Source organism: Crocuta crocuta, unplaced genomic scaffold (genome assembly GCF_008692635.1).
Source record: "Crocuta crocuta isolate KB4526 unplaced genomic scaffold, BGI_CrCroc_1.0 scaffold586, whole genome shotgun sequence".
Taxonomy (NCBI): Eukaryota; Metazoa; Chordata; class Mammalia; order Carnivora; family Hyaenidae; genus Crocuta; species Crocuta crocuta.
The window spans coordinates 2164468-2188181 of NW_027532407.1; the positions used below are offsets into that span (position 1 = coordinate 2164468).

Below are 23714 nucleotides of genomic sequence, written 5' to 3' on the forward strand. Positions count from 1 at the left end.
TAATGATGGTTGAGTATCTCTATACCAAAGCACAATGGATTTTCAACAATTGGTTGCATGTTAGTCCTGAATAATTTGTTTTCTGTTGTGAATGAAAAATTGTGTATGATAGATTTTTTTGGATTGTAAAATTTTTAATTGGAGACTAAGTTTAAAGTCCTTTATGAATTGACATTTATTTCTATACAGCTGGTTGTGCATTGATCACTGGATCAGATATAATACCGGTAATTAAAATTCACATAATAGCCATTTCTGGTCCAGTAACTATCCCTCTAATATATTATGGTGGCTGCTAACGAGTTAAATGCGGGGCTGTTTTGAGTATCACCATTTGCTTACAAGGCTGGTATGCCAGTACAAAACAAAATGCCCAAATGGAAAAGAGCTAAAAAGAGAAGAAATAACATTATAGTCTTCTCCTTAATAGACTAGTTCATATCATCTGTAGTTTATTTGTAGATTTAATTTTATCTGTACAACATTTTAAGTACTACAGTATTAAGATTGTCATTTCTATGCTGTTCAGTTTCAAAAAGAAAAGTTACCTCAGGATCTTAGTTTTGTTCTGTGTATAAAGTTAGTCATTAATAATTTAATGACTATGGAAATCATTTCAGTCCCTTTTTTATAATTTCACATACATCCCTTGGAACTACTTGCTTCCACAGAGTAAACTTTAGATTATAAGCCTGTCTTGGACATTACCAAAAAAAGATTTAACTAATGCTAAACTACAAAAATTTTGTTTTAAAACAGTCTTTTTCTATGAGTTATCCCGCAGTGTAGGCCCTGAGGACATTAGAGACATGTTCTATTTTGCTTTTTGTGTTTAAATAAATTAAATTTTCTGTTACTTTAGTTTCTCTAATGAAGATTAATATTGCCAATTTGTTGCTGTTATTATTTTATGTGCCTGGGTTTTCAGATTGTAATTTTAAGTGTTTTTATTTCACTAGTCAAGCGTAAAGTTCAGTTGCTCTGCCCCTAGATGCCAAGGTACCGATAGACACCGTTAACACAGCACACGCCTCGTCTGTTCCCCCACATCTAAAGTAGGAAAGCACCAGCAGTGAATATAGTCATTTTGAGGCTCTCTTGGATCTGACATGTTGGGGTTGAAACAATTTGATGGCAAACACGTACAAGGATTTTCTCTCTGCTACCAATTAGAGTGTGTACCCTCTCTGAAGTGGACCATCTTGCTTTATCAGCAGGTTTCTTTATAGATCTGCCTCAAATTTTGATGGGGTTTCAGTCAAAATTGAAAATATCGTAAGTTGGAAATATGTTTAATACACCTAACCTACCGACACCGTAGCTTGGGCTAGCCTACCTTAAATGTGGTGAGAACACTAACATTAGCCTCTCCACATTTGGGCAGAATCCTCTACCACCAGATCATAATGAGGTGTTGACTATCTCACGTAATGTATTGAGTACCGTACTGAAAGTAGGAAACAGAGTGGTGGTAAGTGTAGGGGTTCTTTCCTCTGGTGGTGGCATGGCTGACCTGGAGCTCCAGCTGGCTGCTGCCGCACACCCCAAGAGAGAGGACCGCACAGCATGTTGCCAGTCAGGTAAAGGATCCAAATTCAGAAATCCACTTACAGTGTCTACTGCATACATGTTGCTTTCACACCATCATTAAGTTGAAAAATCCTAAGTCAAACCATTGTAAGTTGGGGATTGTCTGTATTTCAAAACATTTTCCTGTTAACCTTCCTAGCTTCTCCAGGCATTTCACACAAGGAAGAGTCTCCTCAGGGTGGAAGCTGAATGTGCCATCACTTCTCTTTACTGTTTCCTGAATTTAACTCTTCCACCTTCTCTCAGCATAAATTAAAGATGGGTAAGGGGCACCTGGGTGGCTCAGTTGGTTAAGCGTCCAACTTCAGCTCAATTCATGATCACACAGTTCGTGGGATCGAGCCCCACATCAGGCTCTGTGCTGACAGCTAGCTCAGAACCTGGAGTCTGTTTCAGATTCTGTGTCTCACTCTCTCTCTGACCCTCCACTGCTCACGCTGTCTCTCTCTCTGTCTCAGAAATAAATAAAAAACACTTAAAATTTTTTTAAAAAGCTGGGACAGGAGGCCACCTGGAATATCCTGCAACTGTGGCTCCACACAGAGAGTACAGAAGCTTCACACTGGACCTTCACTCAGTCCTCACTTTGGTAATATTTTTCTTGAGGACCTGGGGCCTCTGGCTAAATGAAATCCCACATCCCACTAAAGCCTATGGGAAGGCAGTAGGCTTTCTTCACCCTTTCTTAATGTGATTCTGTTTCCCTTTATTTTTCTAAATCCAAGTTAAGTTATTCTTATCCCACACTTGATTAGAGTAAAAGATTATAACAACTTCATCTCCTAGTCCAGACTTTTTTGGGGTTTTTTTTTTTAGCAGTCATCTTTTCTGGATTGTTCGTGTGTGTGTGTGTGTGTGTGTGTGTGTGTGTGTGTCTGTGTTTTTTGTTGTTGTTGTCGTTGATTCATTTTTTTGAGACAGAGACACCACAAGTGGGAAAGGGCCAGAGATAAAGAATCTAAGCAGGCTCCACACTGCCAACACAGAGTGGGATGCGGGGCTTCAACTCACAAAACATGAAATCGTGACCCGAGCCGAAATCAAGAGTCGGATGCTTAACTGACTGAGCCACCTAGGTGCCCCTGGATTATTCATCTTAATACAAAACATAAAACCATTCAAATGAGGTGCAAGAGTGGAAGGGGGGTTCAGGATATAAACTAAGTACAATTGTAAACAGGCAACATATATATTTCAGACATTGCTCAACAAAGCATGGCTTAAGATATTAATCCCTTAAGGCATTCCATGTTATTTCTCTATTTAACCCAAAGACGGTCCTGCTTGGATTTGTGTGTTTTGTCCTGGTCTTCATGCTTACCTTCTCCATAATGTACCTATCCTCTTGCTGCTACCCTTCTTTTTTTTTTTTTTTAAGTAAGCTCTACACCCAAGGTGGGACTTGAACTCATGATCCCAACATCAAGGGCTGTATGTTCGACCAGCTGAGCCAACCAGGCACCCTATTTTTATCCTCCTTTTGATCCTAAAGAGAGAAAATTCTTGAATGGACCAAAGATCCATCCCTTTCAGTCTTTGCTATCTGTACATCTCCCACTGAATAGGGACAGACACTCTACTCTGCCTTTGCCCTTAAATGCATGTTTTCATCTGTTTTTCCGTCTTCCCCATATTGGGAAGATTTGGATTTTCTCCTTGATCATAAGTTACTTTGGTCTCTGTCCTCTCCATTCTTGCTTCTAGCTCTTCTAGTTATGCTATTTAACATAACTAGTTTTCTCTATTTAACATCAGTAAAAACTAAATTTTATCTCTTTTCTAACAAATCTCTATTGTTAATATATAGAGAGTAAGCCTAAAACTATATGAGGATGGCATTTATGCAGTAATTTAGCTGTAGGTTTTGAAATACATTTCTTTTTTTTTTAAGCTACTGCCTAGATTATAGTTAATTCCAAGTGATGCAGAGGAGAATGTTCTCTGGCAGCTTTCATTGAGCCTCCTGATGCTTTATTTACTAAGTGGGCTGTGTTTCTTTAAAACATTAAAAGCTTGGGCACCTGGGTGGCTCAGTGGGTTAAGTATCTGACTTGATTTTGTCTCAGGTCACAATCTCACAGTTCATGAGATCAAGCCCTGTGTCAGGCTCTGTGCTGACAATGTGGAGCATGCTTGAGATTCTCTTCTCTCTCTCCCTTTCTCTCTCAAAATAAATAAACTTATTTTTAAAATAAAAAATAATTAAAAATTAAAAGCTTAGCCTACTCAAGTGAGTGAATATAAGTGGCCTGTTTTCAATAAAGAGTAAGTCTTTAAAAATTCTTTTGAGTATCATTGACACAGTGCTATTAGTTTTAGGTGTACAGTATAGTGATTCAACATCTCTGCACGTTATGCTCTGCTAACCACAAGCATAACTACCATCTGTCACCATACAACACTATTACAGTATCACTGACTGTGTTTCCTGTGTTACGCCTTTTTTTAATATGTATAAATGTTTATATATTTTGAGAGAGAGAGAGAGCAAGCAGGGAAGGGGCAGAGAGATAGAGACAGAATCTCCAGGAGTCTCCTTGCTGTCAGCACAGAGCCCCAGTTAAGGCTCAAACCCACAAACCGTGAGATCGTGATCTGAGCTGAAACCAAGAGTTGGACACTTAACCTGTTGAGTCACCCAGGCAGCCCCCCATGGTAGACCTTTTACTCCCAAGACTTATTCATTCCATAACTGGAAGCCTGTATCTCCCACTCCCCTTTACTCATTTTGCACATCTCCTTCCCTGCTCCCCTCTGGCATTTATAGGTCTGATTCTTTTTGTTTGTTTACTCATTTGTTTTTTTAGATTCCTCGTGAGTATTACATGGTATTTGTCTTTCTTGGTCTGACTTATTTCACTTAGCATAATACCCTCTAGATCCATCCATGTTATCACAAATGGCATGATCTCATCATGCATAATGATGTGACATTGTGACTGCATAATATTCCATTGTATGTATATTTTTCTTACTCATATGTCTAGTGATGGACTCTTAGGTTGCTTCCATATCTTGGCTAATTGTAAATAATGCTGCAGTAAACATGGAGATGCATTTATCTTTTTGACTTAGTGTTTTCTTTTTCCTTGGGTAGATAACCAATAATGGAATTATTGGATCATGCAGTATTTCTATTTTTAATTTTTTTGAGGAATCTCCATACTGTTTTTCTTTTTTTTATTTAAAAAAAATTTTTTTAATTTATTTCTGAGAGAGAGAGACACACAGCATGAGCAGGGGAGGATCAGAGAGAGAGGGAGATACAGAATCTGAAGCAGGCTCCAGGCTTTGAGCTAGCTGTCAGCACAGAGCCCAGCGTGGGACTTGAACCCACAAACCATGAGATCATGACCTGAGCCAAAGTTGGATGTTTAACCGTCTGAGCCACCCAGGCGCCCCTCCATACTGTTTTTCATAGTGTACCAATTTACATTCCTATCAGCAGTGCGTTAGAGTTCCCTTTTCTCCACATTCTTACCAATGCTGCTTGTTTCTTGTCTTTTTGATTTTAGCTATTCTGACAGGTGTAAGGTGATATCTCATTGTAGTTTTAGTTTATATTTCACTGATGATTAGTATTTGAGCATCTTTTCATGTATTTGTTGGCCATGTGTATGTTTTTGGAATAATGTCTGTTAGGGTATTCTTCCCATTTCTTAATCAGATTGGTGTTTTGGGGGATTATTTAGGGTTTTTGTTGTTGTTGTTAAGTTCTAAAAGTTCTTTATATGTTTTGGATACTAATTCCCTATCTAACATATCGATTGCAAACATCTTTCCCATTTAGTAGGTTGCTTAATGATTTTGGGGGGCACCTGGGTGACTCAGTCAGTTGAGCTTCCAACTTCATCTCAGGTCATGATCTCACAGTTCATGAGTTCAAGCTCCACATTGGGCTCATTACTGTCAGCACAGAGCCTGCTTTGGATCCTCTGTCTCCCTCTCCCCCCCCCTCCCTCTCCCTCTCTCCCTCTCTCCCTTACTCCCCTCTCCCTTACTCCCTCTCTCTCTCTCTACGCCTCCCCTGTTTGCACTGTCTCAAAAACAAATAATACATTAAAAAAATTTTTTTAAGTAATTTTTTTACAACTGATGAAATCTCTGGATGGTAACGCTAGGAGAAAGTTTATATCTTAGTGCCACTGCTTTCAATCTAGCATGCATAATGCTACACAGAATTATAGGACAAACATACCCCTTGATCCTAGAGTGTCATTTTTATTTGAATGAAAGGTATTTTATTTTTATATTACAAATAAAGGTGTATTATACAGGTGAATTTAGAGTTCACACGAATTGTTAAGATAAAATAGGGATTTGGGGAAAAATAGTTTGCTTGTGCTTTGAGTACTGAGTATTATTACCATTTTCTGTTAGTAAGCTTACTTCATTATATATGTTCAAGGAGGTCACTGTCCACACTCTTTTCTCTTTACCACTGCTTTTCATACTTTTCCTAGAGAACCTCTTCTATAATCTACCTGCTTTTTAATCTTCTGTCTGTCCCCAGAAACCTCAATTTTGAAAGATATTGCCTACCAAACTGTATCTGTTAGATAAACTATTTTACTGTATTAAAAACAAAGGAGCTGCAAGTTGGACTTTCTAATCAACATGAGTTCATCAGAGCCACACTGATTTCTAATTTGGCAGAGAAGCTATTTGGAGGCAAATGGAGGCATTATATAAAGCTTTTGGAAATAATGAAAGTGGTTTACGGATGGCATGTTAATACCTCTTAGAGCCTTCAAGGTCTGAGGAGCCCCTGAGGAGCCACAGCTCTTTAAACTATAGCCTTACAGTTTGAAATTAACCATATTTTTGGGTGATAAAAAGAGAATGCCTGTATTTCAGAGTGAGTATGTTGGATTAATGCCTTTATTACTTTTGCTTTTTGAACTTAGATTGAATATGAAAGGAAAAAGAAAGAAGATGGAAAACGAGCTCGAGCTGATAAACAACACGTTTTAGACATGCTATTTTCAGCATTTGAGAAACATCAGTATTACAATCTTAAGGACTTGGTGGACATCACAAAACAACCTGTGGTATGTATATGCTCACATTGATCCTTTAACTATGTCCTGCTTCAGTTAGACGACGTTACTGAAGAGAAGGGTCATATGTGAAGAAGTTCACATGCACCTGGGCTAATGTTGGGGCTTATTTCAACACTCAGGAAACATGTCTCAATACCCTTTTGTTTTGTTTTGTTTTTTGGGAACATCAGCTTCATTATTTTGATTTCAAATACATTAATGTTAACAGTTCCATATGAAGAAAAAGTAGATATACCCTTCCTTTGACGGATGCTTGACATTAAGCCTGAAATCTTTGTTTATATCATTTTCTAGTCTTTCTTTTGTTCCCATAGCTCCCTCCAAAAACACTCAGCTTCTTTTATTTATGTGAAAATGTGCCTCCTAGAAGAACCACATTCCTGTAAGAGCCATACTGATTTGTCATGAAGAGGGGGTTCATCTCTGTTACGAACTGTGCTTTGGTGGATTTTTTTTTTTTTTTTAATCAAAATTTACCTACCACTAACTAGATCCTTTTACACTTGAGCTGTGTACTGCCCCACAGTGTTGGTGGAGGTTGTGGTCAGGATGGCCTATTCTCTATTTTAAAGGAAAAATTTATTAAATTGATGTTTTAGAAAGTTTGTACTATAAATAATCATTTTTTAATCCCTGCTTCAGACTTTTGTGCTGGAGTCCTGCTCCGGCCAGGTCCAGGGGTCCATGAAGGATGGACGCTGTCGGCGAGGGAGGGATAAGAAAGCCACCAGGCAGGCATCTCTGCTCTGACTGGGGCTTAACTTTATTTTATAATTAAGTGTTTGGGGGATGGCACCGAAGCGGCATTTGCCTTAGACAGTGATTTCTGATGACAAATTTCTTTGATATGTAAGAATTTCCCAGAACATAGATTTTTAGGAGACTCATGCATAACCTTTATCAATAGTGATTGAGGTAGGTGATTTAGATGCTTAGCCTATGGGGAAGGAAGGTATCTTTAGCATACAAGACAATGATTTTAGCATAAAAAGGGCAAAGTTATTTCTTTGTGAGCAGGGGTCAATAGCCTATTTGTTTAAGGGGAAGTATTAAGAAAAACAGGTCTTTCAGGAAACCCAAATGTTTGCTCCCATAATCACAAGAGAAGAAGTTCCTACAATAGGTTCCTTCACAGGGTGCAATCAACATATTCAAGGCCAGAATAAGTCACTCCAATACCAATCACAAGATGCCTTGGGGGTCGGTGCTCAAGCAGAAACAATTGGGTGGGGGGTGGATATGGGTTACCATCTGATGGTAAAGGAGTCCATACAACTGACCCTAACCTCATAGGGAGTTCTTTCTCAACCTCTGAGTTCAGAAACGGCTCCCAACACTGTTGTGCCTATTTGCTAATAATTTGTATTTCTAATCTATTAAAACACTGGTAACAAATAAGGAATCCAAATCCCTTTTACTCAGTCTTTGAGTCACATTTCCTTCTGTTTCACTTTCTTACACCTAACATTAGCAAAGCAGAGAATTGAATGGTAACAATACTTATTTATAGGGTTTTAAAAAATTAAATGGAATGTCTTTTATTTTCTGTCCTTTTATCTTCTGACTTACTCAAAGCTTTAGGAAATACCTTAATGAAATTCCAATATTGATTGTAGTTTTCCCACTTCTACAGATTTCTTCACTGTTACACTTCAGTCTTTCACTTTTTTATTAAGAAATTAAATTGCAAAAGATCTAAGTACTTTTTTTAATAGAGAAGAGGCACGTACTTATGCTGCAGCATTATCAGCTCCTCTTAATGACTTCAGTCCCTTCAGCTTCTAAGCCTTAGACACAGCATTTCAAACTAGATTTTAAAAAACTTGAAATAGAATAATTCATTAGCTAAGCTGTTTTTCTGTATTTAATGAAATTTATTCTCGTGTCATATATATACACATGCATAGATACATACACACGCACAGAAGCCATTCCAGAAACTGAATGCAGGCAGTATATTCTTATGGAATAACACACACACACTAGATACAGGAAAATAAGCATTTGTAGAAGGACATTTAGATGATACTAGAGAAAACAATTTCTTTGCTTTCCAATTTCTTTTTTTTTTTAAACAAACAGCCTGATTGATTTATTTATTTTTAAATTTTTTTTTTACATTTATTTATTTTTGAGAGACAGAGTGAGACAAAGCATGAGTGGAGGAGAGGCAGAGAGAGGAAACACAGAATCTGAAGCAGGCTCCAAGCAAACATTCAGCACAGAGCCTGATGCGGGGCTCAAACACACAAACTGTGAGATCATGACCGGAGCTGAAGTCAGACGCTTAACCGACTGAGCCACCCAGGCGCCCCTGCCTTCCAATTTCTTAACATAGACCAACTTACTGTTTTTTAAATTGTTCTTACCTTTTTAAATGTTTATTTATTTTTGAGATAGACCGAGAGCACGAGTGGGGGAGGGGACAGAGAGAGCGGTAGACACAGAACCTGAAACAGGCTCCAGGCTCTGCGCTGTCAGCACAGAGCCCAATGCAGGGCTTGAACCCATGAACTGTGAGATCATGATCTGAGCCAAAGTGGGACTCTTAACCAACTGAGCCACCTAGGCGCCCAATACACTTTTTTTAAAATTCATTTTGTGTCAAAGTAAAGGAGTAACTAGTATTTCTCTCAGTTTTGGTGATGTTTCAGATAATTTTTATGTAGGGGTACTCAGTGAATCTCTTAAAATAGAGCTGCTTAGAGGCACCTGGGTGGCTCAGTCTATTAAGCGTCAGACTCTTTGTTTTGGCTCAGGTCATGATCTTATGATTTAGGAGTTCAAGCCCCATGTCGGGCTCTGCACTGACAGCTGTGGAGCCTGCTTGGGATTCTCTGCCACCACCACTCCCATCCCCACTGTCCCTCTATTTCCCTCTCAAAAATAAATGAAGAAACCGTAAAGAAAAAAAAAAAAATTAGAGCTCGGGGTGCTTGGGTGGCTCGGTTGAGCATCCAACTTCAGCTCAGGTCATGATCTCATGGTTCATGGGTTCAAGCCCCACATCGGGCTTTGTGCTGACAGTGTTGAGCCTACTTCGGATCCTGTCTTTCTCTCTCTGCCCCTCCTCCACTCACTTTCTCAAAAATAAATATAAAGAGAGAGGAAGGGAGGAAGAAAAGAGAAACAAAAAGAAAAGAGAAAAGAAAAAGAAGCAAGCTACTTAGCTCAAGGTCAGTGGAAGAGCTTTAGGAGATCCATCAGTCTTCTGCATATGTACAAAAATATGTGGATTTTCCTAGGGAGCAGATCATAGTTAATATCGGATTCTCATAGAGGGTCTAGGAACCTCAAAGACCTTGTGAACCACTGATGTATAAACTAAATTATTTTATAATAGTCTTATTATTTAGAGGCTGAATTGCCTCAGCAAGCATAAGGTTCTTGAAGGAGCGTTGTGTTTTAGTCATAGTCTTAGATATCCACATGCTCTACAATGTACATAGTAGAAATTCAGTAAACATTAGATGAATTGATTTGGGAAGAAAAAAAAAAGGTCCCATCCTCAGTATCCATGGACTACCTTATTTTCTTCAGACAGATTTGACAGGCCTCATGTCATTTTTGGCAAGAGAAGGGAGACAGAGAACCGGTCTCTAGTTAAGTGTGGAACGCCAGGGTTATACTTATCTCCACTTAGAAGAAGGGGCAGAAAGGGGTCAGCATGGGTCGAGTTCTGCCATTTACCTACCCTTTTGGGATCTGGGGAAGTACTTCCTTTCCTAAAATTGAGGAACACTGGATAATCACTGTACTCCCTTCCAACCCGATCTCTCTCCTCTCTCTCTTTCTCTCTCTCTCTCTCTCTCCTGTCTCTCTCTTTCTCTCTCTCCTGTTTTATCTCCTGTCCACCTCCCTCTCATATTTGAATTGAATTAGCAAATCCCATTGACCTGGAAAGTGGACCAAGTTCAGCTTTCCTCCATGTAGATAACTATACTCTTTAAAAGGTTCACTGGACATAAGTGAATCTGTACTCATGGTCATCAGTATACTCTTACTAATTTGATTTTAATCTGAGTAATACCAGGAGAATGAAAGAACCCAGTATAGCGTGAAGATCAGTGATCCAGAATGGGGGCTTCCTGGTATGGAAATAATGGTGGATTTGGAGTAATGGATCTCAATTCAAGTCCCAGCTCTGCCAGTTAGCCTGTACAGAGTACTTAAATACATTTAATGTTTAATGCAAACCAATTTTTGAGCCCCCGTGTAAAAGAGGAAAAGGATCTTGTTTGTGTTAATCACTTATTTAGTATATACATTTAATGACTTTCTCTCATTTTCTGATGGTCCCCAGTGCCCTCTTTGATAACAGATTTCTTTTTTTTTTTTTAAATGTTTTATTTATTTCTAGGAGAGAGAGAGAGACAGCGTGAGCAGGGGAGGGTCAGAGAGAGAGGGAGTCACAGACTGAAACAGGCTCCAGGCTCTGAGCTGGCAGTCAGCACAGAGCCCGACGCGGGGCTCGAACCCACGAACCGTGAGATCATGACCTAAGCGAAAGTTGGACGCTTAACCAACTAAGCCACCCAGGTGCCCCGATAACAGATTTCTAACCATGAACTCTGGCATTTTAACACATCCTCTTTTTCATTAACACTGCTACCATATTAAGTTACCATCTGCTTTCTGACCTTCAGAGTGTAATTTTTGGCACATTCTGAGTGAACCTGAGGTATTGTTCTTGTTTTTGCAGTTCTTTCCTCTCTATATTCTTCTTCCTAAAAACTTTCACTTCTGTGAGCAAAATTATTGATCAGAGAAACTGTCCTTATGGACAGACCTTTTCTCTCATTGGTTAGTGTGTGACTTGCATGAACAATCAAGGAATTAAAGTTACTCATCAAGGGTAAATAAGCCAATTTTAAAAGGCCAAGCTCTAGTAACTGATGTAAAGTTAGAAACATGATTCCCATTTAAAGGGATTTTTTTATATGGTTTAAATTTGGGCTTTTAGCCCCACCCCCACCCCACCCCATACACACNTTAATGTAAAATACCAGAGGATACCTATTATTTCTCCCATGGAGTATTTGATCTTTCACCTGGAATTTGTTATGTCTAGCCTTTTTTCATATCTTACTAGATCTGTAAAATAGAAGCATATACAGCATTTCCTTCAAATTTTAAATCATTCAGAACTTTACCTAATTGCTCCCTTTGATTTTTTTTTTTTTTTATTTCTAGGAGAGAGAGAGACAGCGTGAGCAGGGGAGGGTCAGAGAGAGAGGGAGTCACAGACTCCGAAATAGGCTCCAGGCTCTGAGCTGGCTGTCAGCACAGAGCCCGACGCGGGGCTCGAACCCACGAACCGCGAGATCATGACCTAAGCGAAAGTCGGACGCTTAACTGACTAAGCCACCCAGGCGCCCCCTAATTGCTCCCTTTGAAACACCAAACTGCCAAGACCATTTTGAGCCCTGACATCCTGTTCTCTAGTGTAGCAGTCATTGACCAGTGTTCCTTGAACCATACCTTTCTGCCAAGAGTATCTTGAAAATCAGCTCTGATTATAACCAAACCTCTTTAATTTTCTTGTCTGTATCCACCCAATTTCCAGGCATGACCTAGGGAAGTTTATCTTTAATTATTGATATTTCTTGCTAAATCAGCAGTCCCCAGTTATGTCAGTCCTGCAGACCATTGTATACTTATATAATTTGCATGCTTTTTATTAAAGTAAGTTCAAATTAACAGGAAAAACTAGGCAAACATTTGTGTGGCTTTGACTTCAAAGGACTTTGGTGTCCATATTTCAAGGTCCCCAACACTAAATAATACTCAACAGGCAGTTGCTTATTTTCACAAAGAGGGCTTTCAATAAACAAAACCATTTCAGCAATAAAGCAGTGTTAACTTAATCCTCAGAATTTGTTTCCAGATAGACTTAAAGTAAAGGTGTGAACAGAGGTAACTGAAGCAAAATTTGGCTTCAGTAAGATACAAGAAGATAGGCTTTTTTTAAGGATAAAATGACTAGAAAATATGGCCTACTGAGTATTTCTCCTGTCAAAAAAAATTTTGGGGGGGCGCCTGGGTGACTCAGTCGGTTAAGCGTCCGACTTCTGCTCAGGTCATGATCTCACGGTTCGTGGGTTCGAGCCCCGCGTCAGGCTCTATGCTGACAGCTAGCTCAGAGCCTGGAGCCTGCTTCAGATTCTGTGTCTCCCTCTCTCTCTCTGACCCTCCCCTGCTCATGCTGTGTGTGTGTCTCTCTCTCGGAAATAAATAAACATTAAAAAAAATTGAAACAAAATTTTTAAGTATATGCTATTATAGGGGCACCTAGCTGGTTCATTCAGTGGAGTATGTGACTTTTGATCTTGGGATCATGAGTTCAAGCCCCATGTTGGGTATAGAGCTTACTTTAAAAAAAAAAAAAAAGNAATTAGTTGAGACCCTTCTAGTTGCAGAGAATAGAAACTCAATTCAAGGCGCTCCTGAGTGTCTCAGTCAGTTAAGCGCCTGACTTCGTCTCAGGCCATGATTTCACGGTTCATGGGTTGGAGCCCCCAATTGGACTCTGCACTGATAGTGCAGAGCCTTCTTGGGATTCTCTCTTCTCTCTCTCTCCTTCTCACAAAAATAAATAAACTTTAAAGAAAAACAGAAACTCAACTCAAACTAACTTAAACAAAAAAAGAATTTATTGGCTCATGTAGCTGGGAAGTTCAGGAATGCATCTACCTTTAGACATTACTAGATCGAACTACTAATATTAGTTAGAACTTTAGAACTGTCCCTTCCCATCTTTTCACATTTGTGCCCTCATTATTCTTTCTTGTGTGTTATCTTTAATCTTAGGTGGGATCTTGCCATAATGATAGCCAAAATGGCCTCCTCAGACACTTCACAGCTAGCAGCCTCTAAGCAAAAAGAGAATATTTGCCCTAACTATTTTAATCAAAGCCCCAGGGAAAATGTTAATTGGCCTGGTGGGGGTTGTGTGTCCATTTCCAAACCAAGAGGCTGGAGTTATGGGTACTCTGCCATCCAGGGCCCACTACCTTTTCTGCCTTTGTCCCACATCACCTGGTATGAAGTTAGCATCTAATCAGTGTTAATCATTTCACTGTTATCCCACATTTGGTATGTTCAGAGCATAACTCTTGATTTATTTTCTCTTCTAACAGTCTTCCCCATTTCAGTAGTTGACACCACTATTCCCTAAATTGTTCAAGCCAGAAAACCATATTCCTGTATCCTCTTCATGACATACAGATCTTATAAATGATGATACATATATACCATATAAATTATCTACATATGTACATATATAGATATCGGTGTGTGTGTGTGTGTATCTGACTCAGGATCTTAAAGGTAAAAGTGATCTTAGAGATTATCTAGTCTCTCTCACTTGTAGACCCAGAGCAGGAGTTGCCTAGTAGCTTGAATCCAGTTGTCCTGACTTCATTCTAGGAATATCTCTTACCATGTTGCCTCTTCTGTATTCAGACATGTGCTTGTATATGTAGATAAGCAAGGAAAGTACTTTTCTGACAACAGTCACCCCTTTTTCAAAAAATTTTTTTAATGTTTTCTTTATTTCTGAGAGAGAGAGAGAGAGAGGCAGTGTGAGCAGGGCAGGGTCAAAGAGAGAGGGAGACACAGAATCCGAAGCAGGCTCCAGGCTCTGAGCTGTCAGCACAGAGCCCAACACGGGACTCAAACTCACAAACCGTGATCTCATGACCTGAGCCGAAGTCGGATACTTAACCAACTGAGCCACCCAGGTGCCCCATAACCCCTTTCTTTAATGGGGGGAAAAACTAATGTCTCTCTCAGGCAGGCTTTGTCATTTTTATATTATTAAGAATCATCATCATTGATATAAGCCAGGTACATAGAGAATGGGATCTAAGCTTTATCTTAGTTCATTCAGTTCCTAATCCAAAATAAAAATAGGTATTTTTAATGTCTGAAGCTTATTCCCAAATTTACTACTTAATACATGGTGTTTTTATTATATTGTTTTGTTCTGAATATACTTTCCTTTTTTTCCTTTTTTTTTTCCTGAAATCTTTATCATTTCTGTTCACATATTCCCTTTTAATTCATTTTTCCTATAAATGGAAGTTTTTATTTTTGAATGATGCTACTAAAAAAAGACCACTGAGGCACCTGGGTGACTCAGTTAAATGTCCAACTTCCGCTCAGGTCGTGATCTCGTTGTTCGTGAGTTCAAGCCCCATGTTGGTCTCTCTGCTGACAGCTTGGAGCCTGGAGCTTGTTTCACATTCTGTGTCTCCCTCTCTCTCTGCTTCTCCCCTGCTCACATTCTGTCTCTCTCCCTCTCTCTCACAGATAATTAAACATTAAAAAAAAATAAAGACCACTAAATTCTCAACAGAGCACATTAATAACAGCCTTTTGTAAGACTTCTGTTTTAAAAAATAATTATTTGCTAATTAATGATGTAGAACCTAATATATTTTAAGCTTTAGAATATGAAATGTCATACTAAAATAAATCAACTCTTTGAATTGTATTGAATATAAATGGATGAAATTTAAACACATTTATGAAATTTTAATATTTATAGAATATTTTAATAACTAATAGATCTACCAGCAAGTTTATAATAGGTGATAACATTTTCTCTTTCAACGTATAGGCTTTGTTTCACACCCCTCCCCCCCATTTTTTAACCATATTTCTGAATGAGGTAAATATTTGTAGATAAAGGCAGTTTTTAACATAAACACCCAGTAAAGAGAATTTTGTCTTTATATACAAAATTTACATAGACTTTTTAATTAAGCAATAGACCATAAAATTTATATTTAATCTGAACAATATCATTACTTATAAAATCTCCTTCCCCACCCATCAGCACCATTTGATTTGAAGGGAAGTTAAAGTAAATTTTTAAGCTTATTAACTGCCTTCTCCTGATTTCTTTATTTAGTCCCTGAACAAGCTAGAAGGATTTGCTTATGGTCCTTATGGAAATTGTCTCAGGAAAGGAATTGCATTGGTCTTTAGATTGGTCTCAGCATTAGACAAAGCATGACTCTGTGGATTTAGATAAGTGTTCACACCCTCCCAGTTTCTCTATCTCACAGGAGAATTGAGATACCAGAGGATAAGCTTGTTGGCAGAAGACCTTGTAGTGTTAGTTCTGTATTGCAGCTTTATAGAGCCATTCCTTCTAGAATGTCCCAATACCGATATTCTGATGCCATCATATTTTCCAGTAATATGGACTGATGCACAGAGCAAGCCCCTGTTGATTGGCAGTGTTACTTTACTCATCAGAATTTGGTAATAAAAATGGTGTTCTCTTAATTTGTTGTTATGAGCTAGATAGGTCACCTCCTTCCCCCTGACCCCCAATTTAAAACCTTTATTTTCTTTTACTTTTCCTTTTTTTTTTTTAATATTTTTATTTATTTCTGGGAGAGAGAGAGAGAGACAGCATGAGCAGAGGAGGGTCAGAGAGAGAGGGAGACACAGACTCTGAAATAGGCTCCAGGCTCTGAGCTGGCAGTCAGCACAGAGCCCGATGCAGGGCTCGAACCCACAAACCGCGAGATCATGACCTAAGCAAAAGTCGGACGCTTAACCGACTAAGCCACCCAGGCCCCCCTAAAACCTTTATTTTCATTACAAGTTATTTTTGTATTTTTTAATTGTAGTTCAGTGGATTTTAATATATTCACAGAGTTGTGTAACCATCAGTACAATCAATTTTAGGACATTTTCTTCATCCCAAAGGGAAATCCCGTATGTATTAGCACTCCCCTTTCCCCCACCCCCACCCTAGGCAAGCACTAATCTTTTTTATCTGTATAGATTTACGTACTGTGGACATTTCATACACAAGGAATCATATAATATGTGATCTCTTATTACTGGCTTCTTTCATTTAGGCGTAATATTTTCAGGTTTCATCCATATTGTGGCATGTATTAGTATTTCCTTGTGTTTTATTGCCAACTAATATACCATTATATAGATCTGCAACCTTTTGTTTATCCATTACTCATGGGTAGACATTTGAGTTGTTTCTGGCTTTTGGCTCATATGAATACAGCTGCTCTAAACACTTATGTAGAGGTTTTCGCATGAGCATATGTTTTTATTTCTCTTGAGAGTGGAATTGTTGAGTCACTCCATAACTTTGATAACCTGAGGAACTAACTGCCAGATAGTCATCAGTCCTTTTTTAATCCTTAGCCAGCAGAAACTTCTGTCCACTGTTGCCCTAAAGTAAAACTTTACTCTCTATTACAGATATCTTCAGGGTGAATAATACTTCATCATTGTGAGTGCTAGCTAATATACTGAAAATTCTCTATTGGTAGAATATATACCTATAGTTTCTTTTCTTGCCATTTAATTTCTAACAATATTTTCAAATAGACTAAAAATAACTATGTCAATTTATACCTTCTTACATTTTGTACATTTGAAACTGCACTAACAGATAGCTGCCATGGTTCTAAAATGCAAGAATTCATATTTAAATTTCAGAAGGAATTTTAGTTTTTGCTACTTTGTTTAAGTTTTGGGTATTTTTCTTTTATTTATTTATTTTATTTCTTTCTTTATTTCCTCTTCTCTTCACATTTTATTTATTTACATAATCTCTGTACCCAACAGGGGACTCAAACTCACAATCCTAAGATGTAGAGTTGCACTCTTCTCCGACTGAGCCAGCCAAGTGCATTTGGATATTTCTGATTGTATTTTCCTAATTAACTATAACTTTAGTTAGCCTAACATTACCTATATATGTATACATTTTTTTCCCAGTTGGAAGCCATCATTTCTCAGCCTTGGAATACCTTGCAGTCAGTATTCAAGGTTAAGTTATGTTTAGCGTACAAATAAACAAATACGGTTTAGAAACTACATCTTGAAACACATAGTTAAATTTAAAAGTTTTGGCCCAAAGGAGGTAAACTTTGTTTATCGGAAATATGCAAACATGTGAATCATTCGCCAGCACCCAGCAAATGAAGTGTTAGAAGAGTGAGTTGATTTATGGGGCGCCTGGGTGGCTCAGTCGGTTAAGTGTCCGACTTTGACTCAGGGCATGATCTCGCAGTCTGTGGGTTCGAGCCCCGCATCAGGCTCTGTGCTGACAGCTAGGAGCCTGGATCCGGCTTCGGATTCTGTATGTCTCTCTGCTCCTCGCCCACTCATGCTCTGTCTCTCAGAAATAAACATTAAAAAAAAGTTTAAAAAAAAAAAAAGTGAGTTGATTTACCAGCACACAAATATTCATGCAGTAATATAACTGCTTTTCCAGAGTTTGGATTAATCCATAAGTTAGTGCTGAGGTGGGGTAGGACTTGAGCCTTGGCCACCTCACTATGCATCATCCACAAATGGAGGAATGCAGCCTATGTGACATGAGAGGAAGATGAAGGAGGGGGCTGCCTAGTAGGAAAGTGGGGATGAAACCAGAAGGAAAAGAGGATAAAAATAACTGGCGTGGCCCATGTCCCGAGAATTCACAGCATCACCTTCCCAATCCTGTTTACAGTTTTCTCTATGTAATGGAGTGAAAACATATGTTGCCTTCATTCACAGCTTCTGCCTAATGTGTAGTTTGTTTTTTTAAATAATATTGTGCCTTGGAGCCACTAACGTCATCAGTAAGCCCTCTGACTTAATCACACAAATCATTTGAAATGCTACTTTGAAATTATCATAGAACTGATAATGCCCCTCTTGCCTTAGACCACTTTGTAAAAAGCATATAATGATTTCCCATTGGTGACTGCATTAACCAGTGCCATCTTTGGTATAGATTGCATATTGTATATTTAGTCCAACCTTTCTGGGAAGATTTTGTGATCTAATAGGGTCATATTATTTGCTTACCTGAGGCATTAATACTTGGTGATGACCTCTTTGTCAAAGATACATGTTCTTGACCAATTTCTAGGAATTTAGATATAGTTAATTTATTATTATATATGTAATGTTTAACTGTAACCCTGGTTTGGGGTTGGTTGCCAGAGCAGTGGAGGGAAAGTTGGTACAAAAAATGGGGGAGCGGGGGGCAGATGGAAGAGGGACAGAAGGAGAAAGAGGCTGCAGTAGTAGGCTTCAGTGCCTTGTAACTCCACATGGGTTTGTCTAGACTTGGGGGGAAAATAGGAGTTTGGTCTGTGGATTTCTGGCTTTTGGCCTACCACAGTGTTTTCTTGACCCACAGATAGGCAAACCACATCCTAAACACTTGACGGAAATCCCCCTTTATTTTAATTTTTTTTTTTTATGTTTCTTTATTTTTGAGAGAGACCGAGCTTGAGCAGGGGAGGGGCAGAGAGAGGAGACGCAGAATCTGAAGCAACCTCCAGGCTCTGAGCTGTCAGCAGAGTCAGACAGGGCTGGAACTCACGAACCTCAAGATCATGACCTGAGCTGAAGTCAGGCGCTTAACTGACTGAGCCACCCAGGCGCCCCATCACTTCACCTCTTTAGTCCAGTATTTGCTTTGCCTTTTCCTTCCAAGGAAGCTGTGATATTTCTATCCCTTTTTTCTCTGCAATTCAGACTTGCTGTAAATACTCTCCCACACATCCCTTTGATGAAGAGTTTCTAGATCTGAGCCAGTTTATTTCAAATCTTGTTCTGTAGCACTGCACATACCAGTAATGAGAAATCTCTCCAATCCTTTGTGACATAAAGATACTCTACTGAGTTCTAGAATCCTTTGTTTAAAATGCAGGGGATCAGGCAAAAGACTAAATTGGAAAGTCATTGTTTAAAAGGAGAATTAATATCTTTTGGTCTCTGCACAGAATTGCGGTTCACTTCAAAAGATCAAATACACATCCTCAAAACCTAAGCTCATGACTCAGGCTGGGCTGAGTGCTCCTCCTCAGTGCTCCCATGATATCCTGTATATATGTCCTTATTACTGTGCTTTAATTATGATTGCCTGCTTCTATGCCTTTATGTTCCCATTTTCACACCCTAATCTTAAACTGTGAACTCTTGGGGATGAAGACTGACTCTGTTGTCATTCTACCTGGCACATAGTAGGTCTAAAATAAATATTTGTGTGTGAATATATGAATTTTTATAAAGGAGAGTTAGGTTACCATTTGATCTTCAGTCTTGTTAGAACTTTTAAAATTTGCCCCCAGATGGCTTTGTCCCCAACAGTATTTTACCATTATAATACAGAGGTTAATAATAAATATAATTCAAATTCAAGTAATACAGTTTAATCAGTCAACATATATTTCTCAAACCTGGTCATTGCCCTGGAAGTTAATTACAGCCTGAGTTCTAAAAATGAAAAGAACTAGAATTAGCATAGTTTTAGTCCATAGGACCTTCTCACCTCAAACACTACCCTCACCCCCTGCCCAAATCCTTAGTTCCCTTGGTTTTTTTTTTTTTTTTTTTTTCCTGAGAGAGAAAGCGAGAGAGGGACAGAGAGAGGAAAGAATCCCTAGATCTCACAAACTATGAGATCATGACCTGAGCCCAAATCAAGAGGAGGCTTAACCAACTGAGCCACCCAGGCACCCATATGATTCCCTTCTTTACTCTTAAGCATCCCCTATTCATTCAGCATTAGGGTACTGAGACTCTGTGATGTGCAGGCAGCCAGTGTAATAGCACAATGTTTGATGGGAGAGAGACATAAGTAAAGGGTTATAATGTGGTATGAGGGCTATCACTGAGGTACATACAGTGTAAAATGTAAATCTAAGAGGTAGGTGCCAAGTCTTCAAGGGTGAGGAGTTCAGATTTGAGGGAAGGGGATAAGTATGACGGGGAAAAGAAACAGCATATGGAGAAAACTAGAAGTGTGTAGACGTACAAATGCTAAGTATGTGTTCAGGGAATTCATAGAGGATGAGGCCAAAGGGAAAAGGCAGGCCTGAATGGAAGCCTGTGAAGGAATTTAGAGTTTAACCTGTAGACCGAAAGGGAAGTCACTGAAAATTTTTCAACAGAGGAATGACGTGATCTCGCTGTGTCCTACCTGTGTCTTCTCTTCAGTGACTCTTGTGACCTGTGTTTCCCTATCATTTCTGTTACTTTTTTTGCTAATAGTTTGAGGTCAAGTTAATTCGTTTGGTTAGAGTAAAATAGCTGTAGGTTGCAATTTGGAACATTCTAATTAAAACTCCAGAAATAGGCCGTTTCCCACCTTCCACCAAAACAGAAATCTGTACCATGGCTAGATACTGTGACCCTAATCCCATCTTGTCCCTCACAAATTCCTAATCCCTCACAAATTAACAGAATGAATATCTCATCCTGTTCTTGTTGTTAAAGACGGAAAAAAGAATGACTATTAAAAAGCCAGAATACTGCATAACCTTATACTGATGTAAGAAAATAAACTACACATGAAAACAGCTGGATTTTTGCATTTGAGAATTTCTTACTATTTTGTGTGTAACTCTTTTGAGGCTTTTCATGTTGTGTATCTGGAATATGAGTGGGCAGGACACTTGAAACCAGGAGAGCTTCTGTCTCACAACCGTGGCGCTCCTGGCAGTCGCTCTCTTCATTCTGGACCCATTGCAGTGCGTCCACAGTCGTTTGTTTGTGCGCAGGTTCGCAGCCAGTCTCCCAATAAATCATTCTTTGGAATTTTACAAAGATGTCATTATTGGCACCTAAGCTGAAAATCATTTGTGCCCAGCACATCAGTTTCCCTTTATGAATATTGTTTAATTAGAAAGTAGTTTATGAACTGTGTCTCATTTTTAAAATGTAATTTGCAGTAGCAAATAGCAGATGTGCGTGTCACCTGGCTGTCTCAAGCCTTTATGCTTACTCATTCGCACAGACCCTTTAGTGGAGGCAGCTGCAGAAAGTGTGGGAGGCAAGCAGGCGTCTTCCTGGGGAAACCCAGGCCTCATTTGATTCATTGCTGCCCCCTGCTGGGGCCTGGCTGCTGGAAGGGGAAGGCTACACTGGTAAGAGAGCAAAGTCATGCAGGGCCAGATAAGGAGCCACGTATAGTTCAGTACTGACAACCTACCCCTGAATGAAAGCATCTTATAAATAGTTAGACATTATACCAGTCAGTGTAAGGTGGTGTTCGATTATGTTGGTTAACACACAATCTCCAGCAGTTGTGTGGCTCAGAGAACTAAGCATCAGGTTTCCCATGAAGTTCTGATGCAGGTGGCCCAGGACTGTACTGAGGAGAGGCCCTGCCTTAAATAGGATCTATGTAGGAGCTTCTCAACCATTTATTAAATCGGTGCCTCATTTCAGTTTTTAAAAAAGTACATCTTCTATCAACAGGATGAGTCACTAATACTGTAACAGGTTCTTTGATGCATATACACAAAATATTATTGGATTGGTACTGCAGGGGGAAAAGAAACACTTTTAAATAATTAACTTTCCTCTCTATCTCCAAGAGGGAAGTACTATCATTTATGTTGGTTCTTTTATAATGGAGTGGTTTTTGGCCTTGGGCATTGGCATGTAATGGTAGTGTTTGGTAATACATTTATCACAGCCATCAATTCCCTGAATATAGTAATCATTTGGTAAATGTGTATTAAATTTTCAGGGACCTAAAATAACATAAGACAGAGTTCTGCCCTACATCATTGCTCACCTCTGTCCTATGGAGGGGCCAAGCACAAGAAAGCTGCAGGCATGGGCGTTTAGCATGTCTCATTATCACTTCTTAGGCCTTACCTTGTCTTGGCAGGCTTGGCCAAGATAAAAACAGTACTAATCACAAATAATAACTTTCCTTATTACAGAAGAGGAAAAGTAAGTGGCCTAATAGCACGTTTGAAAACTCACTTTAGAACTGAGAATTCTGGATACCTGAATATTTGTTATTTTTTAATATATGCTACTACTTCTGAAACACCGGTTGCAATCCGAGAATAACCCTATCTATCTGTGAACTGAGCAAGGCCACTGAACTTGAGGGAAGATTACACTTGGTACACTGCATCATCTTAGTAAACATTGAGGCCAGTAACATTCTAGTATATCTTCGTCCAGACATCTCTCTCTTTTTTTTAAACTCTCAGGTTGTTGGCATTCTGGACTTCCAATCCCTCGAATGCAGATGATCATATATATATATATATATATGTATACACACACACACGCACACACACACACACACACACCACAGTTGTGATCTACTTCATGAAAAGAACCAGAAGGCAGTTTATTGAACCTGTGTAGAAAAATCTTGTTGAGGTTTCAAGATGATGATTTTTTTACTTGTGAGTGTAGTTTGACGTATGGTTTTATTTTAAATTTTGTTTCATAATCTCATCTTGAGGATTTTTGTTTTTAGGGGTACCTAAAGGAAATCTTGAAAGAAATTGGTGTTCAGAATGTAAAAGGCACCCACAAAAACACATGGGAGCTGAAGCCAGAGTATAGACATTATCAAGGAGAAGAAAAGAGCGATTAAGAAGACTCAGCCAGCATGCTGATGGAACAACTCAAGAGTGATGTGCTGAGGAAACACCACTGAGACGCAAATACTTGAGTTCCATCTGTTATAGGGGTAAAATGACTGGAACTTTAATTTCCCTGCGTAAATTTTTTAAACAATTCTTGTAAAGTTGCTTAAGTGTTTTTTGATGAAAAAAATTATTTATAGGCTTGTATTAAACTAGATTATTCAGGACCAGGTGTGGGGCTGGGAAGGTTAAGAAGGTTTTTCTTTTTAAATATTGACTTTTAAAATGTAAAATTAGGAAATGAGTTCTAAATGAGGACACTCTGTCCTTATCTCTGAGGAGCTGAGGTAATGCAAATCCAAAGTGAATGGCAAAGCAAGAAAAAAGTCAAGTACAAAAATCTTAAAAGGAATAAAAAACCAAAGTTGCTTTTTTCTTTGAAATTGTCAAAAAACAAAGCTGTCTTTATTTCTTTTTTTACAGATGATCATGTTTCATATTCACACCCATTAATAAAAGAAGAGAGCATTTATGTTTGAACCTAAGATAGCAGTTTTCACCATTAGCTTGCTTATTTTACCCTAGTGTTAGTGACATGAGAATTGCAAAACAAAAACAAAAACAAAAAAAACTGGGCAGTGGGTATTATTTATTTGCTTTTAAAAGAATTAGA

The 23714-nt window shown here is 38.7% G+C and overlaps 1 protein-coding gene across 1 annotated transcript in view; it reads left to right on the top strand.

Annotated features, from left to right (window-relative positions):
* GTF2F2 (general transcription factor IIF subunit 2) overlaps nucleotides 1–23484 on the top strand; it is a 157835-nt gene extending 134351 nt beyond the window's left edge. Inside the window, exons 7-8 of the mRNA XM_077778771.1 lie at nucleotides 6498–6641; nucleotides 22930–23484. Coding sequence (XP_077634897.1) covers nucleotides 6498–6641; nucleotides 22930–23049 — 264 coding nt within the window. The 3' untranslated portion in view covers nucleotides 23050–23484. The remainder of the gene's footprint in view (nucleotides 1–6497; nucleotides 6642–22929) is intronic.
* Nucleotides 23485–23714: the final 230 nt, after the last annotated feature.